This window comes from Sylvia atricapilla, chromosome 13 (genome assembly GCF_009819655.1).
Source record: "Sylvia atricapilla isolate bSylAtr1 chromosome 13, bSylAtr1.pri, whole genome shotgun sequence".
NCBI classification, from domain to species: Eukaryota; Metazoa; Chordata; class Aves; order Passeriformes; family Sylviidae; genus Sylvia; species Sylvia atricapilla.
In genome coordinates, this window is record NC_089152.1 from 19,477,986 (window position 1) to 19,504,430 (window position 26,445).

General features: G+C 46.0%; 2 protein-coding genes across 3 annotated transcripts in view; both read right to left on the reverse strand.

Moving 5' to 3' along the window:
- RCN2 (reticulocalbin 2) overlaps nucleotides 1-26,445 on the reverse strand; it is a 91,773-nt gene that overhangs the window by 43,824 nt on the left and 21,504 nt on the right. The gene's annotated exons all lie outside the window — the stretch shown is intronic.
- PSTPIP1 (proline-serine-threonine phosphatase interacting protein 1) overlaps nucleotides 1-26,445 on the reverse strand; it is a 49,008-nt gene that overhangs the window by 17,284 nt on the left and 5,279 nt on the right. The window contains exons 2-5 of the mRNA XM_066328747.1: nucleotides 15,634-15,734; nucleotides 11,996-12,070; nucleotides 2,088-2,122; nucleotides 1,065-1,171 (exon numbers count right to left, since the gene is read on the reverse strand). Of these exons, the coding sequence (XP_066184844.1) occupies nucleotides 1,065-1,171; nucleotides 2,088-2,122; nucleotides 11,996-12,070; nucleotides 15,634-15,734 (318 nt within the window). The remainder of the gene's footprint in view (nucleotides 1-1,064; nucleotides 1,172-2,087; nucleotides 2,123-11,995; nucleotides 12,071-15,633; nucleotides 15,735-26,445) is intronic.

Here is a 26,445-nt window from a genome sequence, read left to right on the forward strand (position 1 = left end):
AAGCTTATTTAAGACTCCAAAGCAGCAGTTTTTCCTTTTTCTTTTTTGTTTTTTGGGTTGGTTTGGTGTTGTTTTTGTTGTTTTTTTTTTTTTTTTTCTCCTCAGGCCCCTCTAACTGTTCCCAGTCGAGTTACAGGCTTACAGTTCTCAGCAGGAGAGAGCCTCTCAGTGCCAAAGGGAATGGGGGACAAACACTGATGAGCAGGGTCTTTTAATGCCCTATTTGCTTCATCAGAGCACTGCCAACCTCAAGTCTCAGTAGCAGCACTGGTTTCATCCACATTCATATTAAGAATTATTTTCTATCCCGAGTTCCTGTGTGTCAGGGGTTTGTAGACACAAGAGTTTTGTGGCACCAGATATGAGTTATATGCATTTGCACCTGTTTAAAATTAGCAAAGAAAGGAATACTTATTTTACTCCTCCATCACTCATTGCTGTCAGAGTTAAGGCATGGTCCTGTCTTTGTCTTCAACCCCATGGACCCAGAGAAAGTGTGAGAGTGGTCACTGCTGTCTCTATTGAGAGTTATTTTTCAAGAGACTTAGGGCTTGATAAGGTCATAGGGGATGAAATGGCCTTAAATATACTCCATTTTTATTATACAACATCGACTAGCTGCTACTTATTCCGAGTATTTGGAATTCAGCAAATATTGGTGTTGCATTCAGCATGACATTAATTTGCTTTGGTGTTTTTAAACGTTTGTGTTATGTCTTTTTGGTGCATGTTGGAGATTGTGCAGGGTCATATCAAAGAAACCCATTAGCAAGGGTATAAAAAAGAGAAAGGGAAGGATTAAGTTCTTACAGAAATAATAATAACAGCATCTGCAGTAACACCAGAGACAGTAAAAGGGACTAAAGCCTCTGGCTCCTGAGTTCAGAGCACTACTTTATTTCCAGCTGGGAACAGAAAGAGATTTTTGTTCCACAGTCTCATCTATAGAGGGAACAGGGCATGCTGGTAATACTTTATCATCTTTTGCAGAATTCCCAGCCTATGGCTGGAGACAGGTCATCAGCAGAGACCCAAGCTGTTTCAACATTTCTCTGGTTTCTCACCTTTTTTCTTTGCTCCTTCTGCCTTTCTCGGAACTCCTCTATTCCTTTCAGTTCTTCCTTCAGCATTACTGCCAGCTGGATATGGGAGTTTCCAACACTTTCAATTTCTAAAGCAAACCAGAATTCATAGTCAGTCAGTGGGAAGGTCTTTAAAGATAAAGACCCATTTTTTAGGAGATGTCTCTGTGATGTGGCTGCCCTATGAGTTGTCACAAGCAGGGCAGCCTTAAAAAAGGTCTCCCTTGTGTTTTTGTGTGCACTGACATTGCTGAGGGTTCAAGAACAGAGTGAGTTTCTTCACGGCCCCTTTTCCCCCAGCTGCCCCTGTTCCTTTGGGGCTGAGGGTCAGGAGCTGTGGTGCAGAGGGAGGGAAGGAGCCCTCCATCACCCCTGGCTGTGCTTTGCCCTGGCTGGGCTGTCCCTGCTCACGGGAGCTGCTGCCAGCAGTGGGCAGTCATTAGATGAGGTTGCACACTGGGAATTTCCGAGGATCAGCCAAGACAGATTGAATTTCAGAGCACCTGGCTGGTGCTGTTTGAAGTGGCTGGGAGCTGCTCTGCGTTTGTCAGCTCCAGTGCCTCTGAAATGGAACCCTGCATTTTCCAGAAATGCTGAGCTCCCCTACCAGGCCCTAAAACACCTCCGTCCAGCAGCTGCTTTTCAAGAGGGAGTTTGGGTGTAAACAGCAGGTGCCAGTGACCAGGTACAGTGTCCTATTAAATCTCATGGTGCTGCATTTTGTGTGCGAAGGAGTTTCTTTGAACCTTGGGCACATTTAGGAAGTTGGTTTGATGTCGGTGGCTTGCAGAAGAGGGAACAGAGTTCATATCTTGTGACTTGACCCAGATAAAATTTACTGGAAGAACTAGCCATTTTCTTTGCCACCAGATTGAATAGGCATCCTTTTTCTCCCCCCTTTACACTACAGGCTGTGAAAGAAAAGCTGGGAATGGTGTGGGGAACAAGGTGAGCACGTTGGGTGCCTGTGTCTCCCAGGTGAGAAGGGAACAGGGAAATACTCACGTTGCTTGAGCATCTCAAATGCTGCCTTCAGCGTGCTGTGGGGCAGAAACAAGACACTTCATTAGAATTGGCTTCTAGGGGTGGGTTGTGAATCCAGGGGAAAACTTTCCCTCAGAATCTCCAAGATCCACATAGAGATAAAACCCTTAATGGCCTCATAATAAAAGTTGACCATGCTAACAAGCACAATAGCATCAATCTGTTACCATCAGGAAACACAATAAAATGCTCCATGAAGCAGGGAATTGCACCACTCCTTCTGTGCACTCCCAGTCTCGCTGTATTTGTGACCAGGAACGTTTACAGCCATTTCTCTGGTCTTGCACCTCGCAGGTAGATAGGAATGAAACGCCGGCGACCGGGGGAGATTGGGGGTTTTGGAACAGTAGCCTAAAGGGTGGAGCGAGGCCTGAAGGGTGAAGTAACCTGAAGGGCGAAGTGCTGCGTGCCGCCCCATTCCCGCCCCATTCCCGCCCCATTCCCTCCCCATTCCCGTCCCATTCCCGTCCTCCGTGCCCCGTCCTGCTCCGCAGCAGCGCCCTGCCGAGCATCCCTCCCCGCTCCTGCCTCCCGCACACAATCCCTGCTGGAGCATCCCGCCCCGCTCCTGCCTCCCGCACACAATCCCTGCTGGAGCATCCATCCCTCCCCGCTCCGGCCTCCCGCACACAATCCCGGCTGGAGCATCCATCCCTCCCCGCTCCGGCCTCCCGCACACAATCCCTGCTGGAGCATCCATCCCTCCCCGCTCCTGCCTCCCGCACACCATCCCGGCTGGAACATCCCATACTCGCAGCAGGAGGAGCAGACCATGCCGGGGAAACCCGGGCGCTGCTCAGCACGGAGCTGCTGGATGCAGCCACATCGCTCAGAGGGACATGAGAGGGAACCACAGGCTGATGTCCTGTCCCTGGCTAGGGCACAGCCCCGTTCTAGAAGGCACCAGAGATACCAGCACAGATGTGGTGAGAGAGCAAAAGGTGTGTAGAAGGCATTCTCAGCTTCATAAATTAATTCCTCTACCTCTGAACTTGCAGGCTGGCAGGGCATTTGCACACACAGGGGCCAGGGCTGGGGTGTGACTTGGGAGTTCTCAGATCTAGAGATGGTCTCTTCAAGGCCCAGAGTGTGTCACTCCTGGAAGGAATCAGTTCTGGCTCTCCACGGAGCCCTGCTCTGCCCCAGGCAGAGTCCAGGGTGGAGCTGCTCAGTGAAGAGCCCCAGACCTCCTGGGCTATTGGAGAGCCTGAGAGAGGCTGCTCTCACTTCCCAGCCGTGTGCTCCCACAGATGGGCAGGGAAATGTGCATCCCTTGGGCCGTTTCGGGAGCGTTGAGGGGCTCAGGAGGGATCCTAACTGCTCTGTGTTCATTTGGGCTGCACATCTGGCCAAAGCTTGCTCTCCCGGCAGTGGGGCTGCCTCGCCAGGCGTAAGGAAAATGCACAAGGCAGGGGAAAGGCTGGCCTGTCCTCAGCAAGAGCTGCATGGAAGCCCACACCAGCTCTAAGTGTCTAGAAATATAAGGAAAAGGTGTTTAGACAGAAAAGAAGAGCTGCTTGATTCTTTTTCGTATTTCAATTACATCGTGGTGAATCTCCTGAGATAAGCCAGGGAGAACATTCTATATTGAGTATATTTAAGTGTTTTCCTAACAATACTTAGAGATTTGAAGGTTTATTTTGTAAAAAGTTAGTGAAATTTTGATGGGAACTAAATTTTCACACCACAAAAGAAAACAAGCATTATTAGGTTTCAGCTAATTAAAAGCTTGACATTAAAAAACAAGTTGAATGTCAGCAGCAGAGATAGATTTTTCTCACCTAGAAGATCTAATGGATTATTTTGAAAATATAAATATGTACAAAGAATAAAATTTTCTTTTCCAGTAAGTAATAGGGGTTGGTGAATGTGCTAACAGCTTCATGCCTGAAACTTAAATACTGGAATTTAAAAAATAGAGGGCTCTTGCAAACTGGGGATACTTGTTGCAATCTGTGTTGATTTATCTTTCTCAGAGAGTTTTTTCTCTTTTTTGTTGGTTTGAACTTGGACTCAAGTTATGCGAAAACTGGCAAAATTACTGTAGTGGATAATGGAAAATAGCACTTTCTCAGTATATATCAAGGACAAAAGCAGTTTGCTGCTTCTTTTGTTTCCAGACACCTGAGCTTCAGGGCAGTTCATGGCCACAAGCCACCCATGGAGCTGTTCTCCTTTTCGCTGCCTGTCTGTAAGCCAAGGGTGTCTCTGCTGTAACCATGCATCTGCCTGTGGCCCAAGGAGGAATCAGTTTGTCCCCTGCATGGTCTCTAACGGCCTTTTCAGAAATCTCTGGGCTTTTTCTCCTTGTATGAAGTATTTGTCCAGCCAATTTCATAGCTGCTGACTGGTGTGAGTAGATTGAAATAGACTTAGGCCATTTCCTTCCTTATTTTTATAATAATAATTTTCTAAAATCAGTGAGTCGGACCTTTACACCCTTACAGGGCTTAAGGGGGCAGCAAATATGTCATCATGCCAAGTTATACATGTGGGAGAGAATCAATCAATCAATTTTTGACCTGTGGATCCATCAGGACGCCTTTATGACTCCTCAGCTGCAGCAGCCGTGCTGTGGATTTGCTCCTGGATGTTCTGATTATATCAGTGAAATATTTCAGGGCTTCAAAGGGTTTGATGGAAGTGACTCCTGTAGCTGATACACAAATGAGCTTTAGTTTTGTCTAGGCTGGTGTGGATGTACAGCACCTATTACCTACTGCTTCTGGGTGGGTTAGGCTTTCTAGTGGGATTGATATGGGCTTTACTCTGCTGTGTCCAACCCTCCTGGACACTCTGGAAGAGCGTTTTACCCTCAGGAGATAGTGCTGCTTAATATTCTGGTAGTAATAGTTTTTTTGTGTTTGTCCTGTGGCTAAATTAGAAAACCTAGGGTTAAAACCAATCTAAACACCGCTGAAAATATTACACCATATGCATTTGGGGTTTTGTTTTGTTTGTTTGTTTTTGATTATTCATTTCTGAGATATCCACACGCATTCTGGAAGAGTGTTAAACCACTTTGGCTAAGGACAGAGCTCCAGCCCTGCCTTTGGGCACCCCCACACGGAGAATCCCGCAGGTTTCTCTGAATGAATGAATGAATGAACCCCTGAAAATAAGGGGTTTAACAATAAGGAGTTTAACAGATTTATTCTGTGTATTTGTTAAACGATTCCCTGTTGTACACTGAAAGATTCCATTTGTCAGAATTAATTCTGGGTGGAAAGAGGAGCGCCTGGCTTTGGGAGAAGAGGGAGCAGCCTGAACCTGTGCCCCAGCCGCTGCAGCAACTCCGGGGGGGGATTGCCATCTAGTGGCTGCAATATTCCTACAGCTTTGGCTGTTTGTGCCTTTTTCTGTTTTCTTTCTCTCTTTGTATCTGGACCTTGTTTTTGCTGAAACACTGAGCTGTGCTGGGCAGTCCTCTGTGCCGTGGGGACCATCAGGAATTGCTCTGCTGCCTGCTTCACAGCCATCAAGAGCTGAATTTAGGGGCAGCGGAGATGTAATTAGCAGAGCCCTGTCAATGGCAGGGCCTCAGTGACAGATATTCTCACCACGCACCCTGCTGCACCACACTGTCCTGTCTCTTTAAATATTTTCAACTTTAAGTTTGAAAGTGTGGGCACTTTCCCCCAGTACTTTGCCTTTAGACACTGGGTTAACTGAGTAATTTAGAGAACTCCTTTATATCTTGCACTCAGGAAGGTAACACAGGTTCCTCTAACCGGAAAACCACAGATCGTTTTAAATTTTCTTTCTTTTCTACCTCTGCTTGGTGAATAGAAGCCTGAAATAACCCCACCTTTCCTTTCTGGTAGGTTTCTATTCTGACATTGGTACAATTTACAATGTTCAGTTGTTCTCGTCTTTAAAATCTTTAAAAATACCTTTTCTGGAAGTGAGAGGAGTGTGTGCCAGATGAACCCCACAGCCAGTCCCCAGCAGTGCTGTCCCCCCTCAGCCTCTGGTGCCGTGGATCCTGACAGCAGAGCTGTGAAACTCCCACAGGGCCAGTCCCCTGGCATCTGCCCTCCTCCTGGCACACAGGAACACCCAGAGGGGTTTCACCAATATTCCCTTCTCAGAGGCCCAGTGGTGGTGGCAAAGGGTGGGCAGAAGTGTTCTAAATCATCCTCAAATCGTCCACACCGGGGACTGTGTCTGTGTTGCACAAGAGAAATGAAGGGGGAGAAGTTGTGCTCTTCAAACAGGGAGGTAACTGAGTCACAACCCAGTCCCAGGCCAGGCACACAGCAGTGTCTGACATTCTTTAGTGGGCATGTGGCAAAAACATTGAAGAATGAATCTTGAAGGGTGTTTCCTTGTTCCCAGAGGAGCTGTGAAAGGCAGCAGCCCTCAGTGCAGCTGGAAGGATTTGTGTCCAGGTGCCAGCTGGGCTGTGGTGTAGAGCCACAGGAGCTGTCCTGTCAGCTGCAGGGTCTGCACTGTGTACCAGCCTGGGAGCAGTGACAGCCTGGGGGTTTTGTGGTTTCATGGCTTCCTCTGTGGAAGGCTCCTCTCATGCTGTGGGCTGTTCACATCCATGTTCTGCTGCTGGGATATTTCCAGGTGTGTGTCAGCGGTGGCAGCAAGGGGAAGGGGCTGTGTCATCACTTCAGGGCTGGTCACTGGAGCACAGAGATGTCACCCCAGACTTTAATGGGGCAGGGGAACAAACAGGAAGACATCTCCCTGTTCCTTCTCCTCCCTGTAAATCTGTGCCCGTAGACAACAAATTAGATCCCTTGTGGCTCCAGAATGAGCTGTGCCATCAAAATCAAAGGTTAAAACTGTCAAAACAAATTTTGTAACTAACATAAAACTAAATTTCCTCACATCTCTCAGAAAGAGAGCAGCGCTGCTCAAAAATGCCTGTCGTCATCACCAGAGAGCTTATCTAGATCAAATTTAACAGGGATTGAACAGAGGCTTAGCTCCATTTTCAGAGTCCTGAAAGTTCAAAGTACTGGAGTATAAATTCTGTGTGGGTTCAGAACATTTGGGTGGAGAATAAGCAACCACAGAAGGATGTGACCTTCCCAACTGACTTTTAGCTTCAGTTCAAAAATGCCTGCTTTGTGTGGAATAATACAGAGGATTCTGTATACTAAGTGACAGATGCACTATTTTTATCCACAGGAAGCAGCAATTGGCATTTCATTACAGATGCCCTCACCTCACACTCACTGAAATGTTCTATTTCAGGCATGGCAGAGAAGAGCAGAGCACACATGGGCTTGAAGGAACCACCCTTTCCCAAAGTCCTAAGGAGATGGTAGTGGGGAAAAAAAGGATGAAAAATGTAGGAAATCATACACATGAGAAGAGACAAGCAGAGCAAATGACAAAAATAGCTGTTGTCAGCCTAGGCAGAATTTAATCAGCTAGTGTGCGTTTACATCAGTTATTTTACAGAAGAGCAGAGCTCCCAGAGGCCCTGGTTTAGCTGGAGCTGGGCATGCAGCTGAGAGCTGGGCTCTGTATTCTGCTTTCACGTCACTGTGCTGAAGAGCTGCCCAAAGCCACTGCATGGAAATCCCCAGGCACCTTGCAGCCAGAAAGGTGTTTCCTCTTAAAGGCACAAGCTCTGCTGAGAGTCATCTCTAGTGCGAGAGGCATCATTGCTGTGCACACTCCCAGAAAACAGCTGCAACTGTGATCTCAGTCTGTAACTTGGCTGAAAATCCCAGTTTCTGTACATCCTCTCCCATGTGTGCCCCACAGAGAGTACAAATGCTGCAGTTTAAACTTGAAAACCTGTAGTTCTTTCTCCCCTGCTGGGTATGGGTATAAACTCTCATTTGCCAAGAAAACATGGCTATAGGTTCATCATAACCGTTTTGTAACTTCTTTTATAAGCAGAGACCAGGAAATGGTGATGCAGATTTAATTTTTAGTTCAAAAAGTGGGATAACAGGCATACATGGTTTTACCTATTGACTCAATGCATGCTAAAATGTTGCAGGGTTTTAAATAAGAAAAAGAAGAAAACACTAGAGGCTATTCCATAGAAAGCTGCTGCTGGTGTGGCATCCTGTGAACTCACTGATTGCTATGGGAGAAGATTGTTTTGAAGAAATATCTCCATACGCTTGCCCTGTTGTTCTCCCCTTCCCTTGGGATCTAGTGCTGGGGACAGAAAGTTAAGCTGAAGGGGTTAGTCTGAGCCTGTGTGATCCTTCTCGCAGTCTTACACTGAAGTGTGTGCATCCCTTCCATGCACTGGAGTGACCTTGCCAAGGCCTGTAGCAGCTGCTGGGTGAGAGCTGTGCCATGGGTTGGGAGGAACCTCCCCTCCCTGTGGGAAGGAATTTGTACCAGCTGCAGTGCTTTTGGCAAGGACAAGCAGCTGGACTATGGAGTGACAGTGTCCTTTGGCTGGTACCACCTAAAGGGAGCTTTTATTTCTTGAGCTGGAAGCTGGTGTGTTTGTTTGCTATGTCAGTGGTATCCGGCACCAGCTTCTTTTAGAAACCCCATCTTGTTTTTTTTTTTTTTAAAACAGAGAAGATGCAATGTGTCTGCCTTGCTGGTTTTGGTGCTGTCAGACAAACTCAGACCTGTGGGCTCCCCACAGCCAATTCTGACCCCACACCTCCAGCAGCAGCACCCAGACCTTGTCCCCTGCTCGCTCTGAGGTCACAGTAGTTGTCACGTTTCTGGGCTGGGGAGGCCTCAGTGGACACACCACGTGTGTCTGTCACCAGGCCACTGCCACTGCTGGGCTCCCACTGAAGGGCCTGGCCTGGAGCTGTCCCTGCCAGGCTTCAGACCAAGCTCTCCAGCCCAGGAGCTGAGGGAACAGCCCAGCCACACACATGGCATCCCCATGGCTGCTGTCACCTGCACTTTTCCCAAATCAAGAGACAGTGGTCCCACAGTTGCTGCTACATTCCAGTAAGCTTTTCCTACAATCTTTCTTTTGAGTCAGCAGCATATTCCTTCATCTCTGCCTTCGGTGAACAAAAAAGGGCAGTACAATCTATTTATATATTTAGCTGAGTTCAGCAAGTTGCTCCGGCTGAAAAAGAATTTGGAGAGAGAAGAGCAAGCCTGAAAAACGTTGAAATTGTTATTTTCTTCTTTTCAAAACTAAAAGCCTTTAAAATATAGGGGAGGCTTGGGACAGAACTGTTTCCTGCAGCAATGGCCACTGCCTGGTGCAGTGTGCCATCACCTCCTCCAGGCTGCTCTGGGGCTTGGCATTTATCACTGTGCTTACTCCCTGCACCCTGCTTTGTGCCTATCCTGACTGTGCTGAAATATCAACCTCAGCCTGTAGTTGTTTCTCTTACAGTCTTCTGGGAATTTTCTCATACCGGAGGGTTTTGAGTGTTTGTTGTGGATACATTTTTTATGTTCCTTTTATCGATTTTTTGAAAGAGTATCAGGTACCCTCCTGATATTGGGAACTACTGGGGTGTGAAATAATTTGCCAGAAGTGACAGAAAGCCTTTGTATCTGAGATATTTAAAAGATGGCTAAATTTAAGACTAGAGGATAGTAATTTTGCATTAGCAAGAAAATGACTGAGCGATTTAAAGTAAGTAATTCCTGCTCCTCTGCCATACACAGCAGGGCACAGGAAGGTCTAAAAAATGTTATGCAAAAAACCACTGGAAGCTACTTTTTTTCCTGGTGATTGTCAGATGGAAGTTCTAGGTACAAATGCATTAGATTTTAGGAAGCACTGCTACCCAAAGCTGCATTTGAAGACGTGAACAGCCCTGTTCAGCCTGTCAAGGACAGGTAATTCTATCAGGACTTAGTATGCTAGATGATAATAGGGAGTCCTGTAAAGAGGAAACATTTGGAATAATGCACTGGGAGAGTTGCAGCATAATCCTTTCAAGATTTTCTGATTTTAGGGAGTGCATTGATTCTCTCCCTCCAGTCTCCCTGAAGAACTGACCTTGGAGGCAGAACTGCTGCCAGCAATCAATGTCACATAAAAAACCAGAAACTTCACACCGTGGAGAACACACAGACCAAGAAAATTCAACAATTTTAAGGCATCAAAACCAAACACTGCATTTTCTTGTGTTGTTCCAGCCCTGGACAGATTTCAGTCTTTGATTTTTTGTTTGCCCTGGACAAATGCCCTTCACTGTCTGTGTAATTCCTTAAACAATCAGAGGATGCTGGATGAGAGAGAGCTAAGTGTCCTCTCTGCTTGAGAACAGGCACAGTGAGACACTTGCTGTGATAAAACATCAGTGCAGAGCTGGTCTCTGCCTGACCAGGTGTGGGTTATGGAAGCACAGTAAATTCTCTCTGCAGCATGGCTTTGTTCATGTATTCAGCCTTCCCTCCACGCCAAGCTATAAAATTGCTGTATCAAAGCGGAGCTGGGCCCAAGCCCAAACTTCCCCCAACTTGAGGGGAACTTGAATCCATATCCCAACACTGGGACTTGGCTCTGCTTCTAAATCAAGCTCTTATAATCTCTTGGGAAAAGGCAGACTCATGAATTGTCCACTATGTTACTGAGGACAGCCAAAGCTGCTCATTACTGAACACATTTGTTCTGCCTGCCTTGTACAGCCAGTAAAGGAGCTGAGGTGAAGCCTTCCTTTAATCCTGGAATGCTGACCTCAGCCTTTGGGTTGAGAAGAACCCACCCATCCTTAACCTGAGGTTTTAATTTCAGAACATTTCTCCTTCTCCTTTCTTTTCACCGATTAGGTCAGTGAACTGAGCCCCCAGGAAGGCAGAAGCCACCTCCTAGGACTGTGGGATCCCTGGGTGCTGCTCAGGGCCAGGCAGAGCTGGACCATTGCTGGGGAAAGCCTTGCAGGTTCTGCTGGCATTACCCAGCGCTGGTTAGCTCAGCAGTGTCTATGGCAGGCTGGCCATGAAGGATCCCTTTATGGGGTGCATGAATCACACAGTTAATATCCTTCACCAAGTCCCAGTGGTGCTCTGGGACCTCTGGCACCTGCCTGCCATGGCAGGGCAAGGCTTTGGGGTCAGGCTTTGCCATAAAATAGGGACAGGAAACCACTTGCACTGGGAGTGATAAATCAACAGGGAAAGGAGACTGCAATTAAGAAATGAGGTATGGAGGAAGGGAGCAGGCCCCAGGGATCAATAGAGCTGGTTTGTGTTTAGATTGAGGTCTTCACTTTCAGGATTGTCTTCTGTGACCCCACATCTTCATCCTCTGCCACCTTATTATTGTATTATTACTAGTTACAATAATGACAAAATGTCTCATTATTGCTGCTGCCATCAATAATACCAGTAGTTTATCAGCGGTGTTTATTAATTTAAATTCCATTCCATTCCATACAATTCCATTCCAACATCTGTCTTTCCCTCCCAACACAATTTATACATAATTTATGAGAGTAATGGAGGAGACAGAGAAAAATAGATGGCATTTTAGTGTATTTCAGCAGTTCCATAGAATTATTTCAAATTAGGTACCTTCAAAGGGATTTACATTTTCTATTCCTAAGCTAAGCCCTTTTCCCTGCTGGAGAAGCTGATTTTTTGGGTCTTTGTATTTGTTTTGTTGTGTTCACCAGCTCTCCAGAATTGTCAAGCCACCATCCGAAACATTTCACAACCTTCTCCTTTCTCTTTTTTCCCCATTACTTGGTCTGCTTTTGGAAGCAAATATTCAACATGAAAAATCTTGAAATTGAAAAAATTCTCAGGAAAGGATCTACTGGCAGTTTCCAAATAGAGACTTTGTGAATCCCCCTGTGAAGGACTGTGGTGTTTCCCTACTTTCCCTGTATATTGTGAAGAGTTGTGTAAGGCACTGAAGTGAGACCCCCATCCATAGGCAAAACAGAGGAGTCTGATATGTCCTCCAAAATAATTTTGTTTGCAGTAAAAAGAAAATAATTCCTTACTTGATTTCTGTTTGTCCTCCTGCTTTTCGGGCTATTTGAACCAACTCTTTCCCATATCTCTCTTCTGCTTGTGCTCTGTTAAAACAAAAACTTTTTCAGTTTCTCTTAGTGGTACCAGGATCACATTTACACAAATCTTGTAATTGTATCTAAGGTGCAAAACATCAGAAATGCAACTTATTTAATTTCTCTATCTCCTCAATCCTAGTGCTGTCAGTAAACCTCTGAAATATTTTGGATAAGTTATTTCTGGAAGAAATGAGATAAAAATGAAGCCCATCTTCATGGCTTTGTTTACTGTGAAATGCTATGAAGAGCTCTGCCCCCAAAACAAGGACTCACAGGAAGAAGGAGGTGGACAGAGATGAGATGAAGGTGTTCAGGACAGAGCAAGAGGAACATAGAAATCACAGCTGATTTCTATGGAATCACATGGATCACTCTATCCATGGAAACACCGGCTGCGAGGATAACGGAGAGTAGATTCCAAAGGATCCATTCAAGAGCTGTTGAGAGTTAATGGGAGCCAGGGTAGCAGGAATATTTCTATCCATTAGAAAGGTGAGGCACTGCTGGAAGAGCTGCTGTGGGGGCCGAGGGGGAAGGAGCCCTGGGGGTTGTGTGGTGAGGCTGGGGCAGCCTTGTGGAAGGGACAATTTGTGGTGCATCACCTAATGGGGAACTGTAACTGGTGACTCAGGAAAATGGTTCTGTTTCTATGGTTAATAAAGAAACACAAATCTTCCTTTGCTGTTTTCCCTTCCCCCAGCACTGGAGGAAACTTGTGTTTTAAAAGAAGTATTTGTACTGAATGTGTTACTTCCTTTCTCCTGGGTGCAAGTCCAAGGTGGAATCAAGTTGTCAGTCTTTGAGTAGCTGCTAAAAACGATTGAATGATCTACAATAAATAATGAAGAGATATCTGGTGCTAACCTCGAGGGAGGGGTGATTTTGTTTAGGCTAAGTCCAGTTCTCAAGAGCAGTTTCAAAGCATTTCAAACCGTTTTGGCCTGAAACTTGGCACCTTAGAGAAACATACTCTTTGTTCAAAAAATGAATTGGATGAGGGTGCAAGGCTCTACAACCCTGCTGGGTTTTAGTCCCATCAGTGTCCCCACTTGGCCAGGAGATGCTTTGTTTATCTGTGCTGAGTTGCAGCAGTTTCAGGGCTGCTCTTGCAGTTTTGCCCCACGGCAGCGGTTGGGGTGGGTCCCTGGGAATGTCCCAGCACCCTTCCTGCTGCCCTGGGCTCTGGCAGGACCTTGTAGCCAAGGCAAATCCTGAGGCAGGCTCATGCCAGGACTCTCCCAGCCCAAGGAGACCAGTGAGGCTGCAGTCACTGCAGCAGCAGAGTGCTCCTGGCCTCTGTCCATGACTCCCACGTGTGGAATGCTGCATGTGCTGCCCTCCTGCACTGGGAACTGCCATGTTTTAGGGGGCTGTTCCCACAGCACTGCTTGGCATTCCTGCCAGAGGAACATGGGGCAAAATATGGTGACAGGCCACTTCTTTTTCATGCTAGATGAATGACATTTCATCCAAATGGAAGCACACTCCAGACACATAATGCAGCAGAAGAATATATTAATTTTCTTCTGATTTTAGTACCAAGAAACACTTCTATGTCAGAAGTGTTTGCTTAGTACCTGTGCAGCAATGAGAATTACTCCAGTGCTGCAGTCCCACTTTGCTTGCTCAGTATACAAGTATATAAAGGGAAAAAAGCATGGCTAGCTTTTTAGCCAGTCCCAGCTTCTGAAACCTCAGCATGGACAGGACTGGACTAGCCCAGGGTCAGAGGAATTTGACAGGAGGCTGACACCATCTCTACATCTGTGTGCTGCTTTTCCCACTTTCCAGTATTCCTGCACACAGCCTCTAGGTTTCCCTGCAGCCACCCAGAGATGGAACACTTTGTGTTTTAGCCCTGGGCTTTGTTCTGGAGTACAATTGCTTTCCCACTCCCAAACCTCTTAGGCTCTTCTCTGGGTGTTTGTGGTTGGTAAACCAATGGAGTGTTAGTGGGGCCAGGGCAGGGTAGCTGGCTTCAGGACCACAGAAGTCCTTGCTGAAATTCCAACGTGAACCACATGGTGTGGGCAGCCTCTAGAAAGAGAGATTCTTTCCATCCTTTGATCTTCCGTTGGGTCATTCCTGTGAATGACGTGAGGGTGAGCTGAAACAAACATCTGCCAGCAATAAACTGGAAATCACATCTCTGACTCAGTGCCCACTTCTCGTCTCCTTTTCCTCCGCCCACAGGCACCTACACAAAGGCACACACACAAACACATGTAATATCTCGGGGGTGTGAAAAACCTCATGGAAACCTGTGAAAAATGACTCTACATGTATTTTTTCTTCTTTACGGAAAGGGCTTTGCGACTCCTCCACAAACCAGGAGAAACTTCATCCTGCACCTTTCAGAAGGCTCTGCAATGTTTTGGAAGGAGCACAGGCATGTGTAGCATTTGATGAAGAATTGCACTGCCCCAGGCCTGCAGTGCAGTTCTGATCTCTGTGAGTTATGAGGCACAAAGGAGCTATTTTAAACAGCTGCAGCTAAGCTGACTTCAGGCAGATGTGACTTCAGGACTGTCTGATGAGTGCCAACAAAACAGGCTTCCACTGGTGGTCGAGAAAAGCTACTTAAATAACTTCAGGTTTTGATGGGAGACTTCACACGCTGTGAAACAGCCACCTTTGAGTCTGACAGCTCACGCCCCCTTGAAGGCCCCAGGGCTTTAAAATCAGCCTGCAGAAAACCACCCTAAATCCAGAAAACTAGATGAGGACAGCATGGGAAGAAAAAGCAGGAAGGCAGAGCAGCATTCACAAGGTGACTGAGCTGAGCTGAGTTGCTCTGGGATTGCCTGCTGGACGTATAATCCATATTTGTGTGGTCTTTCCTGCATGTCAAGCCTGAGCGTGTGTGTGCTTCATGCTGTGTGCTGAAACTGCTGAAGCCACTTAAAAACAGAACCGAGTTTCAGAGCTGTTTGTCGAAGTCACAACTACAAAAATGAATGGCAAAGGAGCCAGAGCAGCAGTGTGATACACATTTTCTCACCCACAAGGTTGTCAGCTGTCCATGGTTGCTGTTGAGAAGCACCAAGAGGCACATAATCAGGAACATAAACTACAATATCTTTACTCAAAGCCTGCTAAGGTTGGTGAACAATGAGGGCTGTTTTGGGTGTCTGGGTAAGGTTTTAGGTAGCATTTTATGTAGCTTTGTGTTTGAAAAACATCTTATTTTTGGTACTGGCAGGAAACTGAAACAGTGCCTGTGGCAACAGCATGCTCAAAGAGAAACAAAAATGTGCAAGTCATTTTTACCTTGCAAAAAGGGAAACTTAAAAATGCTGCTTGTGGATGTAGGTGCTACTGTGTATTTCTGGACCCATAATGAGGAGTTTTAGAGGAGCTCTGGGTTTTTGACTCTCTCAACCTTCTCTTCTCAAGTCTTTGAGATTTCTGTTTATTTACCTTCACATCACAAGGCTGGGATTCAAATTACTCAGGCTTTTCTATGTAAGCTCATAACACTACCAAACTGAGAAACAGCCTGCTAATCCGGATGCCAAATGAGACAAAAAAGGAGGTTGTTCACACTTTTTTCATGCTGATTTTCATACCTCTGCTTGAGCAAATCCTCCACATCTTTGCACATCTTCCTCCCCTCCAGCAGCCGCTGTATAAGTACCTCGTAGCCGGTGTGGAAGGTGAACTCCTTGCACTGAAGACAAAAAGAATAAGCAATAGCTGTTAAGCACATCAGTTCCTCTTACCTTAATTCTAATTCTTATTTTTTAATTCCTCTTACCATATTTCTAAAAAGAAAGGTCAGAGTCAGCTCAGTACAAGCATCAGCTTGTGGGGCAGTGACAGTGCCACCTGTCAGCAGTGGTGTTTTAATGGGAGGATTTTGTAGCATGAGGAGACAGGATTTCTGTGTTTTACTCCTGGCCCTCCCACTGCCTCACAACAGGATCAGGACAAGCCATTTTTCCATGGGGAGCCTGAGTTAATCAGTACATAGTGATAGCATTATTGAAAATGTAGTGGTGAATGTTTTCTGAGCTTTATGTTACAGCATTATGGTAAAACCACAGGCTGTGAAACCATAAAGAGAATGAGTGTTTTCCTTCCCTCAAGCAGTTTATCTACAATACAAGCCCTTATATATGAACTGAATGCAGTTTCTCCATTCATCCACTGTCCCCTAAGCAGTTACCATTTAATAAATGGGCTACTTTATTGCTTTCTACCACCACTGTGAAGAAGACAGCTGTTTAAGTTTTGGTACTTGGAAAAGATCCTCTGGCAAGCAACTGCTGGGCACTTGAGCTTGTGCCTTTGCTTCCTTGTTGCTGGGACTGGAGAGGAGCAGGGGAGCTCTGCAGATGAATGATGGTGGCTGATGGCAGCCTCAGTGCTGCTCACATAGGCCTTGGGGCTTCTGTGGAGATTTGCAGATCTAGGAACAGCTTTTTTGGTTCTTCAAGAGCTAGGATAAATTTCTGCAGACAATCCCAGTAAACCTACAGGTTGTAGTAACACTTCCAGAGTTCATTGTAAAAGCCATCATCCCTGAAGAAACATGATCTCAAGCCCAAAACATTAGTTTTCCTAATGTTTCCAAGGGCAATTTACAATTCACACACACATCACAGCGAGGGATCCAGCTTTGAAATAAATGAGACGCAGCAACTTTTGCCATTCAGAGAAAAGAAGAAAGGTTCTGCACTTCCCTCTTCTTTCCCTCTTCTCTCTCTCTCTCTTTTTTTTTTTTTTTTTTTTTTTTTTTTTTTTTTTTTTTGAGGGCATTCCAATGACAGAAGGCATCACTGCTGTAAGAAAATTACTATAAATGGATCTCTCTGCCTGGCAGAAACACCCGTCAGATGCTCCACAACCAACTCACAACCCCAGCATTATAATTGTATGTTTTCGGATGCAATCAGCTCTATCCCATAGCTGTGCACACAGCTTTCTTGCCCCAGAAATGCTGCTCATGAGGTAAGTGAAAGCATCCTGTGGGTTGGTATCACCCCAGCAGCCAGCCACTGCCACATGCAACAAAGGCAGAGATAAGCTCCCTGTGAAGTCAGTCTGCCTTTCTGTTCAATATCCCTCTTTGTTCAGTAAATGCTGAAGCTCACTTGGTGTCTTCCCCCACGTCTTTTCAATTGGCACAGTTGTTATACTGAGAGGATGACCAATCCTTCATGTCTGAGAGAACACTTATTAAATTCCCCAAACAGAGAACACAACCCCGACTCGTTATCCCCCCAAGGCACAGACACAGACACGGCAGTGTGCTGGGGGCAGTCTGATGGGCTGAGTCCATGGGGCAGTTTCCTCAGCCCCTGGAAGCATCACTGCCTGCCAGGTTCCTCTGGGCTCTGCTCCTCTGCCTGGCCCTTCTGGAGAGACTGGGCTCCTCAGAAGGACCCCTGCTACAGAGAGTCATTTCATCTGTCTTCATCTGGGGGGCATTCATCTCAAAATTTGCTTTCTTGTCCTCCTCAGTGTTCCTGAAGAATGTGGAGGGCCTGTTTCAGAAACCCAGGGTCAGAAATCCAAAGCAGGGCTCGCAGGCAGCAGCTCAGGCTGTGCTTCTGTCACCCAGGCGGGCTGCAGAGGGAGGAGAGGAAATGCCACCGCCAGGCTGAGACAAGTGTGAGCTGCTCTGGGCACTCGTCCTGCAGCACTGCTTAATTTCCAACCACAATGGAGCACTGAATCACTCGGGTCTCTGCTTACTTGCACAAATGTTTCCCTTTCGTTTCAACAGCTCTATTTCTTCTTTCACATGTCATACAGCTATATCCCCTCTCAACTTCTCCTTGCATCCGAACAAACCTCCTTTGCCCTTCACTGACATTCTGCTTTTTTGTCCCATTGATTCCCATATGTTGTTACAGCACCTGTTCAAGGTTGAATAAATCCCTGTTGGACAAGGACGATGTTTTACCACACCAGTAAAGACTAAGTGATGCTTTGTACCATGGCATTAATGTCAGCTCTCTGAGGAACGCTTGTGGCCCTTCAGAGGATTGTATTTACCTTCTTCCACTTTCAAATCAAAGCAGTGGCACTTAAATGAGCTATGATCTACAGATATACCTGCAATTCTCTCCTCTCCTGCTATTTTATTCAGCAAGGTCTCAGAGTATATTGGATTTTTTCACTACTGATCTCTTATTCCCATTTTGTACTTTGAAACTTTGATTTTTATCTGTTTTCTGTTACCCCAGGCTCAAATGTTATCAGATACTTCCTGTACAATATTTCATTCTACCTGTTTTATTTCAAGCACAGCTATTCCCAGCCCATTCCTCATGTCTTGTGGCAGGATTCAGCACCTCCCCCAGATCAGTGTCTTTCCCCACTTTAGAATTCTTGCCCCGCTTTGTCTGTTCAGTCCCATTTTGTTTTTATCTAGTGTCTCAAGGATTTCCTGTGTAGCACCAGAGCTGACCCTACATTTTCTTTGTCAAGGCAATCAGACAGCAAGATCAGATCTCATTAAACAACCGTCTAGCCTTGCTAAGCTGTCTCACTCCTATTCTATTTTCCATTTGCCATTTTGTGTTATAATTAGCACCCGCATTGAGTGGTTTTGCAAAAGCTGTTAAGCACTCAGACAGTGCTTGGTACTTCTCAGAAAGGATTTTGTGATGATTCGAAGAACTAATGAATAGTCAAAGAACTATTTTATTTTTTTAGAAATTAGATAAAATGCTTTAATTAGATAATAAATATAGTCATTAAATGTGTAACACATCATTTGCTTATACTAAAATCTGGTTGCTTGGAAGAGGGCGATTTGACTCACCACCAGTAATTTCTCTCATTGCCAAGAAAGGGATTCTGCCTAGTCAAAGCTGTGGCTGTGAAAGAGGATTTAATCCTTGTTACTAAAAACGATTAGCTATTCCTTGTTGTCCAACAGGCCTATAATCACTAACAAGAAATTGCTTGACAGGGATTTCAGTGTTGTGAGCAGAGTTGTGTTGTCCTGAAATTCAGCCCCTAACTCTGCACGTTTGCTCTGCTCTCTACCTGGGGATTTCCTTCTTGTTTGACTCTTGGAAAGGAGGGGCAACCTTTCCTCTCCTCTGGCCAGTGACAAAAGTTGCTTCCCTCCAGTGCAATGAGCAGCACTGTTCCTTCAGAGAAAAAAGGAACATGGAGGAGAGTGTGTGACTGAAACCCACAACTTCTGAGCTCTAGTTCAGGCAGAACAGCTTTTCCTAGAACACCTGAAAGGAGGCCTGGAAGGCTGTAAGCAGAGGTGATGACAGTGAGCATGCTGGGATACAAGTTCTTCTTTCCATCCCTTTTTCCCTCAGAGGACTGACAGTGCTGCTCCCTCCCATCAGCACTCTCCTGGGAGGTGTGTGCTTGGGACTGTGCCGTCCCTCCTGGCACGGGTTTCTCCATGGGGAACCACCCAGCAAACGTCAGGAGTTAATTGTGGGAGAGATCATTCAGGACTCACTCTGAGCTGCTCTTCGCAGCCACCAGGGAGAGGCTCCGAGGCTTTTGCCTTGGTAATGAAGGCTCAGGGGAGGACTGGGAGTGTCAGTTCCCGCCCGGAGGGCAGGGTACCAGGATTGCTGTGGGGTGGCATATTTTCTCCTTACCTTCTGGTGGCACCAACCTTGTGTCTTTAACTCCCTGAGAATCAGCCTTATTCCAGAACATATTCCTCTGAGCCTTGTGCTGCTGTGTGCCCAGAGGGAACTATGAGGCTTTTTGAAATGCAAGAGTTCACATTTTGAAGTGACAAGGCTACTATTGCAATAATATAAAGGAGGAAAGACTAAAATGCTGTGCTCATTACCGAAGCAGCTTTCAGTAAGTAGTTTTTCCAATGGACTAGACTGAAGCAAAAACATCCAAACTCATGTACAGTGCACTCATGGTACACCCTGCACTGTCCAGCTGGTGATGGTCACATTGACACAAGCTCATCAGGTCATTGTGGCTGTGCCATGGCAGCTGGGCTTTTCTGCTGTGACTGCTCTCCTTGGAGCATTTCTAACCATGCTGGCACCTGGCCTGCCCATCCAGGACTTTGTTTAGAGAGAGTTTACATACCACAACTCACACCTCTCCCTGCTCCTGCAGGATTAGCTGGTTTGGCATCACATTAGCATCTCCCTCAGGGCAGCCTCTGCTGCTGAAGCCGTGTGTCCTGTTTGGGGAGTGCCAGAGCTCCACCTGGGCTTGCAGCAGGGCTCGGGGAGCTGCAGGGCTCTGGGAGCTGCAGTTCTGCCTCTCAGCAGGAAAAGCCCCATCTCAGCCTCTCCAGCTGCTCACCTGCTCACCTGCCTTCTGTAAGGAACCAGGTCCAGGTGGTGACAGGGTACAGAAGGGCAGTGGCACCACCCTGGTGGGGAGGAAGGGCTGGAAAAGGGAAAAGTCCACAGCAGACACTGGGTGTGTGGCTCAGTACCCAGCAGGACAGCGCTGAGCTGTCGTGGTGATAAACACAGCATGAGTCCACACGTGGTACCTGCTGTGCACCTCTTAGGGGGTCTGCTGCCAGCAGGCCTGGCATGGGCACTGACAGCCATAGCAGAGCTCTCAGGGGTTCCTTCAGCCTAATCTGCCCTCAGCTGGGAATTATTTGAAATGTATTATCTGCTAATATTTAAAAAATATTTTAAACCCCCCACACTTTCTCTTAAGTTTGAAAGCATTTAGTTATAAAAGTTCATTCCATGTCTCGGTTCCCAATGATATTTTTCCAAAGCTTGTATCAGAAGTGTTCTCACATGACTTTGGACTGAAAATGCTAAATGCTGCTACCTGATCCAAATAAACTATTAATACAGATTTTCAAAGAGAAAAATATTTGAAACTGAATCTCTTATATGTATCTTTGGAATTTTTCTCTAAATCAAATATTTTGCATTCATATCTTGTTTAGTTTAGGTAGGCCTATAAGAGTTGTAGTAAAATAAAAACTTAAGATCCAATTTTCCAAAGTTAAAATAGCCACTGGTGTGAGGAGGAAGTTTAGAGAGAACAGGGCACAGTGAAGTTTTGAACAAGCATCATTTTGACAATATCTTTTCCAACTGTCAGAAAGAAATCCTTTCTATCCACAGTGGTATCACACATGATAGTCCTGGGTGAAAGTAAGTTGTTCTGACTGAGTTAAATCAATTAATTGTATTCTTGCATCATACCACTGGGTACTGGCCCTGAGTGTTTCAAAGCTTGTTCCCTTGATCTGCCAATCTCCTTGTCAAGTGCTCTGCCAAGGGCTTTGTATGTGTAGATGAGCAGCAAACAGATCTAACAGCCAAACATGACTTAGAATCTCCAAGTACCTTGGGCTGGATATTTCCTGTCATGCCATGGCCTTTCACTGTAATTCAGTCACTTGCTTTATGCTTCATGGCTTTTCCCCAGGTACACTTTAAAATTTCTTAGTGTTTTTAGAAATATATTCCTGATACAAAGTGTTTTGGGCAGTTTACTGCTGTGTTTCTGCACCACTCACACTGCCCTGGAATAACTGGGACAGCAGTGAGCAGCAGTGCTGTGTGTGTGCTGCAATGGAAGTTTATTGCTGTCTTTCTGCACACTTTCTCCCGGAATAAGCAGGACAGCAGTGAGCAGCAGTGCTGTGTGTGTGCTGCAATGGAAGTTTATTACTGTCTTTCTGCACACTTTCTCCCGGAATAGGCAGGACAGCAGTGAGCAGCAGTGCTGTGTGTGTGCTGCAATGGAAGTTTATTACTGTCTGTCTGCACACTTTCTCCCGGAATAGGCAGGACAGCAGTGAGCAGCAGTGCTGTGTGTGCTGCAGTCCCCAGGGCAGCTCTGGGGCTCAGAGGTGCCTGGCACGGCCCTGTTGAGATAAGAGATGGTTTACTGCTGCTTCTTCCTGTTCCATGCTGCCCCAGCTCTGTTCCACCGCAGGGGCACATGAAAGAGCCTTTTTCAAAACCAACATCAGCTTTTCAGCCTGGCCTTCCTCTGCCTGGCCCTGGGAATGTGCCAGCAGCTGAAAAGGCAGCTCAGCACCCCCATTCTGAGCTGAGCACACACGAGGGGGAAGGTCACCATGCCCTGACCAGTGCTGGGTGTGATAGGAGTCCTTTTCCACACATGTCCATGTCACAATCAACTGTTTAATGGGTTTAAAAGCATTTGCCCATGCTGTACTGTGTAAGAGCTCCTTTCTTCTACTGGCTGAAATCAGTTGGAATGGATGGGAATGTGACAGTTGCTTGTGCTTTCCAAGATTGGCTACAGAATTTATACGAGCTTAAAAAAATCTAAATTTTTTAAAGTATTGATTTTTTTTCTCCTCACATAAGCAGAAAAAGCAAAGAAGAGTGGTGGGCTGAAGCTGGCTGTGTAAGATTTTTGTCACTTCCTGTAAATTCACTCTTCATGTATCAGAAACATAAATGTTTGCTCAGGATGTAGGTAGGGACATTTTGGTGATTATTCCAGGAGCTGACTTGGGCCTTTTCCACAGGAGGCTTAGTTTGCAGTTTTGCTGCAGCCTGTTACCCAAACCTGACATGCAGTACCTTTCATGGGGACAAATGGTATTTATTGCCAGGCAACAGCATAGAGGTGAACCTTGAATGGGACCTCAACAAATCAGAAAGAAAAAACCAGTGCCTCTGCAGCATTCCAATTGCTAGGCAGGCAGCTAGACTGTCTCTCCCACTGCCCCTACAGTGAGACTCTCATCAGACTTCAAACCTGCAGCAGCTAGGACAGTCAGAGGTAAAACTGAAATTGCGATTCACAAACTATACAATAGCACTGCAAATGACACCGAGCAAAAGGGTGGCTCCCCTGTAGTCTTTTGCTCTTGACCCTGCGGGTTTTCTCCGAGAAGGAAATGGTTGATTTCAAGTTCTGCTGATAGAGGAATTTGCTCCTCAGCTTCCTGAGCCCTTGTCCTCCTCACTGGCATCCTGGACTGCTCATGTGTAATGTATTAGGCATTCTTACAGTCAGACCACACTGTTTGGCTCTCTCCATGTTTTAATCACCCCCTGATTTGCAGAGCTCCAAAGTGATGGCTGCACAAAAGCCTGCCTCACTATTGCAGATGGTTTGCTGGCTGGCAGACTCACAGCACACAGGGAACAGCCTTGGAAAATCTCAGTTCCACTCTACTAAAAGGACTCTGCTTGTGCTTATTATCTCTGTCTTAGTATTGTTGTCTTCTTAATAATTTGATTAAATCCTATTCTGAGTGCAGTTCAGAGCCCCAGTGCTCCTGTGCTAGCAGAAGGAGAAAGGAGCCAACAGACAGATATGCATCACAACAAAAATTGAGACAAAAAACTAGGAATCCATTCAGGAAATCTATACAGAACAAACTTCTGGAACACCTCTATGATGGGCATAGTAAGAAATGGGGCAGGAGGCAGCAGAATCCCTCAGCAGTTTTAAATGGGAGCTTGATGTGGCTACATGACACAGGTTTGAGGTGGCAGCATCCCTTTGTATTTTCTCCATATGACTTCAGGCAATGACTAAGTCCATAAATTAAAGTGGCTTCTCCTTGGGAGTCAACAGAGAGGCCAAAAGTGAGGATTTGCACCTGTTTTTCAGAAGGCACAGCACTGTTGCCATGGTCCCTCTGACAGACAAACGTGTCAGTGGAGAAATCAGATGTTCCCTCAGTCTCCTACTGAGTAACATTAGCTACACAAGAGAAACTGGAAGAAAAATAAGGAGAAATAGAATCTTACAAGTAGAGGATACTTCTGTTTTACACAAAATAATGGTCAGAGATTACTTTTGTTTCTATTCCTCTTTAGTTCATGCACTTCCAGTTTCCTTCTCTGTTATATGAGGGCTTGTCTTCTTCTACAAGCACTGTGGGCTCAGTCCCAGAGCATGGTGAGTGAAGCAACCTGAAACAGCCCTGACTTGCTCAAGCACAGAGACAACTGTCCACCAGGTCTTACAGAGCCACTGGAACCAGACCTGCTTAGTTAGTACATTAATTTATTTAAAAATTGCGTGTGTCTTCTCCTTGTCTTAAAATGCTTAGAATTGTTTCCTGTCAGCCTGAAAAAGGCACTTCATAAAAGCCACTGCTGAACCCATGCTCTCTTTGTTGGTGTCTCCTGGAACATGGGGAAGGGTAAAACTTCAGGAAATATTCCCAGGGTCTTGTTGTACAAGGGGAATGAATTAAAGATTCACTTCATTTCTTAGTAAAGATTATTTCAATAGCCACATGTTACCAATTCCATTTCACAAGAGATCTTTGCCACCTAAATAATAGTTTTCAACATATCCCATTACTCAATATGATGCAACATCCTTACACTCCATTAGTACAGGATTGAGACAACCCCTGCCACAGCTGCCACAGCACCCTCCATCTGTTGCCTGTACAGGGAAGGGGAATTTCATGTGAACCTCTTTCTCCAGCTGTTTTATGCCGGGATGAAGCTTGTGACACAAGGGAAGGCTTGCCTGGACTCCAGCCTGCAGGCAGTGGCTGTGGGCAGGGAAACCACCAGTTCCTGTTTCAGGGTGTGCCTTCTCCCTGCAGAGCTCCCAGAACCACCCAGGGCTTTTGTGATCCTAGTCTCCTCCTCTTTGGTTAGCAAATGCACCTTAATTCTCCATCCCCAGAGAAAGCCTTTACCAGGTGAGAACTTTTTCATCAAAGCCCAGCTTTATCTTCCAAAACAGCACCCCAGCTTCCAGTAAAACTGTGTTTTTCCACAGAAAAGATTCTGTCAGAAACCCAAGTCCTAAGCAAACGTGCATCCCGGGTCATTCAATGGCAGGGCCCTCCTTCCCCTCTCCTGGTACTCGTGGGGATTTCCATCCCACTGAGCAGCAGCCCCAGGGCTGTTTGTCACTCCTCCCTTGTTAGTAACTCTTCAGTAATTACAGCAGCTACTGCAAGGAGCATGAAGTGATGAGACTCGGACCTCAGGGCTGCTGACCACCTATTTTCCTTTTTGGCTTTTTCCCCACCATTTATGTTTTATTTTTCTTTCATAATAGGAATACATTAGGCCTAGACAAATCGAGAGCAGAATATTTCTGCTATAGCAGAAATCGCTTCTTGATTTGAAAAGCTCCTACATTAGAGAAAAAAGCTTGTGTTTATTTATTTATTTGCTCTGACTAGAACCATAGGAGTTGGTATCTCTAAGCTAGCTTGAACTGGTACATTTTCACTTAATTCCCACGACTGTTGCCTTCCAATTCAAGCAAAGATAAAGTTGCACAAGGAGCAATGGAACTTTTCAATTCCTCAGTCTTGTTCAGTGACATTTTTCCACCACTTTATTACTGTACTAAACTCTATGTACAGTAAGGGAGTAATTCTCTGGGGAACTGAAAAATTGTTGGGATCCAGATGCGTATTTTCAATGTGAGTTTTTTCCTTCACCCTGACACCCTGAGCAAGGCTGAGTGATCTCCATGCAGAGCTGTTCCTCCAGCCCTCACCTCATCACAGCCTCAAATCCCCAAACTCTTACTGAACAACACAGTGAACTTTGCACATTATTGAACTGTGGCTGCTGAGAAAAGTTTTATTACAAAACCTAGATTAAACTGGAGATTAAACTAGTGTTTTCTGTGCCGCTTGCCAGCTGGAATCTACCTTGCTGTGGCAAGGCAAGAAAATGAAATCAGAAAAAGGTCTTCTTGAGCTAAAGGAGCTGAAATATAACCAAACAGCCCAACTTGCCTCCCCCACAACCACACAGTGAGTGTTACTGGATTGAAATTCCAGGGGTTCCCCTACAAAGCAGCACAAGTTCAGTGTCCCCAGCCAGTAAATGAAGAAAGAGAGAAATCTCTGCTGCACTGCAGAAGTGTCAGCCTTGAGGGAGGAAAGGGATGGCCGTGAATCACCCAGTCCTGCCAGGAAAAATTCAGCTGAAATGAGATCCATAGGGACACTCTGAGATCCACCCTGGAGAAGCGATGGTGGGAGGAGAGGCTAAGGGCTGGCACTGCTCAGCCTGTCCAAGAGGTGCTCAGTGTGTTTAAATTCCTGGGGGAGGGAGCAGGGGAGATGGAGCCAGGGCTTTGCAGGGGCACCCAGTGACAGGGCAAGAGCTAGCAGACCAATGGAAATTCAAAGAGTCCTGTTGAAGCATAGGAAGGGTTTTGCTGTGAGGGTGGTGAGACATGGTATCAGTTTGCCCAGAGAGGCTGTGGAGTCCCCATCTGTGCTGACACTGAGCTCAGTGCTGTGACTGGGCCTGTGCTGGGTGAGGGTTCCCTGGAGATATCCAGAGGCTCCTTCCAACCTTAGCTATTCTGTGACTCTGCCTCAGAAAATACACCTCAGTGGGCTGCTGCAGCAAGCCAGAGGACACCCTCTGATCTCTGTGTGAGGCTCCATTTCAAGCTCTGTGTGACAAACACTCTTTAGGTGGTGTTTGTTAAATGTGGTTGTGTACATGCAG